General features: G+C 34.6%; 1 protein-coding gene across 1 annotated transcript in view; it reads left to right on the forward strand.

Moving 5' to 3' along the window:
* The first annotated feature begins 1,872 nt into the window (after positions 1-1,872).
* CCT8 (chaperonin containing TCP1 subunit 8) overlaps positions 1,873-5,877 on the forward strand; it is a 67,577-nt gene continuing 63,572 nt past the window's right edge. The window contains exon 1 of the mRNA XM_089101414.1: positions 1,873-2,018. Within this exon, the coding sequence (XP_088957540.1) occupies positions 1,959-2,018 (60 nt within the window). The 5' untranslated portion in view covers positions 1,873-1,958. The remainder of the gene's footprint in view (positions 2,019-5,877) is intronic.

Here is a 5,877-nt window from a genome sequence, read left to right on the forward strand (position 1 = left end):
TTGAAAATTCCAAATTGAGACTTTTAGGTTGAATTTTTTAATCATTTGAGAAAAAACTGGAGCGTTAACATGCAAGAATTGAAATTAAAATTCATCTAAAATCTAAGGATCCTGAATAACGAAATGAAGTGTGTTAAAAACGAAAATTTCTTTCCAATCTGTCATTAATTTGTGAAAATACCTTATTCCTTTTCAAAGATATAAAGTCCCACTGCACAAAAAATTAAAACAAATGAATAAATTCCTCAGTAAACAAACTAGGAATTTGGTACCCAATACCGAAAAGCTCACAATCAGAATGACTTAGAACACTTTCTGGATCTCCTATCAATAAATAAAATCAACCTGTTGCCACTTAAGGACGCTGGGAATTTCATTTATAGGTTTTAGGCTTTTCAACAAAGATAGCCTTATAGCACTAAAAAAAGGACTCCTTTTAATTTCTTCAGAAAGTTTTGTCTTGTAATCTAAAAATTGCCTTAACTAGCTAAGAAGCAGACTTTATACCTCCAGAACTTGTCAAAACCATAGTTATAACCATAATTGTTTAACCATATCATATCAACCGTAATGAGCAACATGGCAGCAGTCAGATTAGTTATTAAGTGTGTCCGGACATTGAAATCTAATTTTTTTTTTTTTTACTTTCAAACTCTAGTTGACTTTTCGGAGGTCCAGTCACTTGGGAGAGTCAGTAGGGCAACATTGGAGGATGTTGAGAAATCGCATAAGGCTTTTGTAATATTTTACAAAGGCGGTGTTTTGGAATTTAAAGAATGTTCAACTTAATTTCCTTTGAAAATCTTAACTGAAGATTGCTTCACTGACAAGTGAGCAAGCTTCGAACGTTCGAACCTCAACAGGAATACGGTTGAATTGACTGTGGTTAAGTCAATTGTAGTCAAGTAACGTATTTCAGGGTCCAAACCACAGAAGAAAGATATATGATACAAATATTTATGTGCCTTAAAATGTTTTAAAAAATCTCAGGTATCCCGATGACTTTAGGTTATACATAATGTATGATCACGCTGATGTGTCCTAGAAACCTGCTAAAACCTGAGGATAGACGAGTACAAGCACAAATTCAACACAGACGTCCAACTTAAATAATCTTATGCTACCAATCAATTTCGTGCTTTTGCTCGTCTATCCTAAGACTCTCAGGATTGTAACACGCATCAACGTCATCCTGCTTAGCCTAAAGGTATCCGGATACCCTTTCCTTTTTTTTTAACATTATCAGATAGGGCACATAAACATCTGTATAGCATACTTTTGTCTGTTCTCGTGGACATCCTTCAAGTCTAAAAGTTATGATTCGTTTACACATTGCGGAAATCCACGCGGAAACCCGTCCGTTTCTGTTCAAAATGTTTCTAAAATAACGCTGCGTTTTAAGGCGAAGATTCCAAATTATTGCAACAGCGTTACCTACACTCAAAGAAGTGAAAGGACTTACTGGTAGCCATATGCTGGATATCCCCTGTGGCTATCATCAAAACATCAAGAAGCGTATTATGTTTTCACCCTCTTCTGAAAACTGCTGAGCAATAGAGAGCCAACTGACACCGTTTTCTTATAGCCTGGGTGCGCAGGGTCATACAAGCTAGGGTAGTTTTAAACCAAAGTTATAAGATCGTGTAGTTTTTTATAATACATACTCCTGATTTTATTCATTTAAAAACCTTGCCAAGATTCCGTCCTGATTTGACCAAAATATTGCGGAAAGCTAGAATTTTTTTCTAGCACGAAAACAGACGGAGTTTCCGCACGGATTGCTAAATCCGCAATGTGTAAACGGACCAGTAATTGTCAATCATTTACTTCCATCTATTTTAGCCCTTCGTACCATTTACTTCTCAACTGCAACAAAGCCGGCAAGTGCAGCTGCAGCATCAAGGGAGTTAACAGTCAGTAGAGGCTACTAGATCTTATTTAATAAAATTCAACATAATATGGCACTACATGTTCCAAAAGCTCCGGGCTTTGGCTCTATGCTGAAAGAAGGTGCAAAGGTAAAACTTTATCTTATTTAGGCTAATAAAATGATTAGCCTAGGCCTGTCTTCTATTTTGGATGGGCCAGCAAGATAATGTAGCTTACCAAGAGGCTACTATTTGATCAGCAATATCTTATTGAAATATTAGTAAATTTCAAAATCATGGACTTTTAGCTTTCTTGGAAAGTAGGCTAGCCTATGTCAGTGAATAAAATTTCAAATAGGTTAATTGATTCAGAGTATAAAGTAGCCAAGTATACCACGGGGAGGTGTTCTTGAGCCCCTGTCTATGGCTGTTCTAAGGGAGCAGAACAACCAGGATAAGATGCCCTGGGGGTCAATATCTACCAAATCATATTATTGAGTTAGGACTAAAGTGAATACACCATTCGATGCCTTTTTGGTCAATAAATACAAAATCATATTATTGAGTTAGGACTAAAGGGAATACACCATTTGATGCCTTTTTTTATGCTGATTATAAATATAATAAGCATTTCTATCGGAAATGAATTCCAACCCCCCCCCCCTATATAGGCTATGCCAATACAGGGTTAGGTTAGGTATAGCCTATATAGGGGGGGCTGAAATTCATTTCCGATAGAAATGCTTATTATATTCGTAATCAGCATAAAAAAAGGCATTGAATGGTGTATTCACTTTATTTGAAACTCAGTAATATGATTTGGTATATATTGACCACTAGAATTTCATCTATAAAGTTTCTGGGTCAATATATACCAAATCATATTATTGAGTTTCAAATAAAGTGAATACACCATTCGATGCCTTTTTTTATGCTGATTACAAATATAATAAGCATTTCAAATGGAAATGTATTTCAGCCCCCCCCCTATATTGGGTAACCCTAACCGACCCCGGAATTGGCCTATATCGGGGGGGGGGGCTGAAATTCATTTCCAATAGAAATGCGTATTATATTCGTAATCAGCATAAAAAAGGCATCAAATGGTGTATTCACTTTATTTGAAACTCAATAATATGATTTGGTATATATTGACCGCCTTTTTGTATGCTGATTATGAATATAATAAGCATTTCTATCGGAAATGAATTTCAGCCCCCCTCCTATATAGGCTATACCTAACCTAACCCTGAATTGGCCAATATAGGGGGGGGGGGCTGAAACTTATTTCAGATAGAAATGCTATTTATATTCGTAATCAGCATAAAAAAAGGCATCAAATGGTGTATTCACTTTTGTCCTAACTCAATAATATGATTTAATAGATATTGACCGCCCTGGGTACTGTGGCTGGGGCATTGGTATAAATTTAGAATTGTGACTGCTGATAAGGAAACATGTTAAGAAAACAATTCTTACTTTGAAATATGTATAATGATCCTAGTTAACATGTTATCCAACAGGAGGACCTTTATCATCCTTCTTTTTCCAACTTAAAATAAAAAAATTTCAATTTTATCCACTGTAGAAACACAATGCATAAATCTTTTGAAATTGCTTCTATAAATTTTTTTTTCTATAAATTGTTTTTGTAGATAGTGTTCATCCCAGATGAGTTCCTGTCCAAGTCCATTGATTTTGAATTGAAGTTAGGTTAGGTTAGATTGTATTAATATTTTGTATTTTTGCCACTGTTTGTTAAAAAAAAACAGAATAAACAATGACTGGGATGAACACTATCTATAGAACAATTTCAAAAGATTTATGCAATGCGATTCTAGGGTAGATAAAATTGAATTTTTTCTTTTAAGTTGGAAAAAAAAGAAAAAAGAGGAAAGACTTGTTGATAAAGGTTCTTCCATTGGATAATATGTTAACTAGGATAATTATACATATTTTAAAGTAAGAATTGTTTTCTTAACATGTCTCCTTATCAGGAGTTGCAATTCAAAATTTATATCAGGGGATTTTTTTGTTTCTGCTTGATTTAGGGGGGAGGGACTGTAATTAAGGCAAATATTTACCAAATCATATTATTGAGTTATGACTAAAGTGAATATACCACTTGATGCCTTTTTTATGCTCTTTACAAATATAATAATCATTTTTGTTGGAAATGAATTTTAGTCCCCACCCCTATAGGCTATATATACCAATTCAGGGTATATATTTGCCCATTAGAAGGGTTTGGGGAAAGTTTAAACTTACCTCTCATTTACATAAGAAATGAATTTTACCCCCACTCCCCTAATGTGCAAATATATACCCTGAATTGTATAAATATGGGTGGGGGTAAAACTCATTTCTGACAAAAATGATTATTATATTTGTAAAGAGCATACAAAAAAGCATTGAGTGGTATATTCACTTTATTTGTAACTCAATAATATGATTTGGTAAATATTTACCATAATTAATTTAGCCTTGGCTACCACCAGCCCTATGAGCAGCCCTGCTAGGCTACTATGTGTACTTAATTCCTATTTACTGGCTTTAAAAAAATTGTAGATGATTCCATAACTTGTAAAGACAAGGTGAACACACTAGGCTACTTTATGCATTTTTTTGTGAAATATATGTCTAATATCCTTAAACCCTAACAATGTAATTATTATGGTCACTTTTCTGTCAGTGCACCCAACCCCCCTGCTGGTCCTGGATATAGCCCTAGAAATACATAAAAATTGAAAGAAAACACCATATAAGATTTCATAACTGATGCAAGCAAAAGGTGAATACACTATTTGATTCCCATTTTCATGTTATGTTGACAGAAAAACATGCTAAATTGAACCAAATATCACTGCAAAAATCAGGCAAAGATAATTGTGCTGGCTGTAAAACCAAATTAATGCCAGATTCATCTGAGTTTAACTGTGACAATTGTGTCAAGTTGCTCTGTATATCATGTGCAGATATGCTGATAGCAAAATACAATGTTATTAACAGGTTGAGCTATGGAAAAGAGATTTTTATTAGCTATGTCTATTTTGTGAAAGTGACCCACATGTCCAACAAAGTATAACAAAGGAAGATGTCAACACTTGTCAGTAGTGTTGTCAATAACTACAAAAGCACTAAAGAAAGATATGGAGGTCCCTGTTGCTGGTGTTGTACAACAAGTAGATTATATTGAAGAGAATTTAAGCAAAATGTGCACTGTTCTGCAAATGCAGACTGAAGTTGAGAAGCTATTGGTTGAATTTCCAACTAAACAACATCTCACTGAAGAAGTTGATAAGAAAGTAGGTGAGTCTATAAGAAAAGACAGAGACTGTCAACAAAGGAAAAACAATGTGATAGCCTCTATGTCCCCAATCCTTTGTATAGCCATGATCAGAAATGCAAGGCTGAAGTTGTTTTCATCAAACACTTCCTCTTCAGTAAAAATTCAATTGACACCAAAGTTTTTAGTGCCAATTGCAGCAATTTAGGCCAAGAAACCCAATCAACAGTACTCCAGCAAGACCAGCACCTATTGTTTTCAGTGAATAACCCTTCAATGGGATTTAAAATAGCCAAACTGTCTTTTGAAAGGCATTCACTGAAAGATATGGTACAGTTCCATAAAGACAATTGGAAAGAGGATAGAGAACAGTGTAGAGCTGCAGGACTGGATATCTAAGGGTGAAAACAATCTTGTCATAAGAGGTGAAAAAATTGTCCAAAAAAAACTTGAAGCTGATGGAGTAATCTGTAGTGATGCTCCATCTTCTTTTTATAGTGTATTTAATAACCATAGCTTATCTTCTGAAATTAAAGACTTTTCATCTATGAGTGTTGCTGATATGCACAAAGGAATGCAAAGAGATTCAATATCCAGTTTGGAATCAGCAATGTTTGTCACTGCTGAATCTCTTTCAAATAGTAATATTGTTTCATCCCTTCTGTTTGAGTTGATGTGTAGTGACAACATTGTCTCAGAACCAAGTGGAGCAGATGAGGATGA

This window comes from Artemia sp. Qi Xiang Cuo, chromosome 2 (genome assembly GCF_049724085.1).
Source record: "Artemia sp. Qi Xiang Cuo chromosome 2, ASM4972408v1, whole genome shotgun sequence".
Lineage (NCBI taxonomy): Eukaryota > Metazoa > Arthropoda > Branchiopoda > Anostraca > Artemiidae > Artemia > Artemia sp. Qi Xiang Cuo.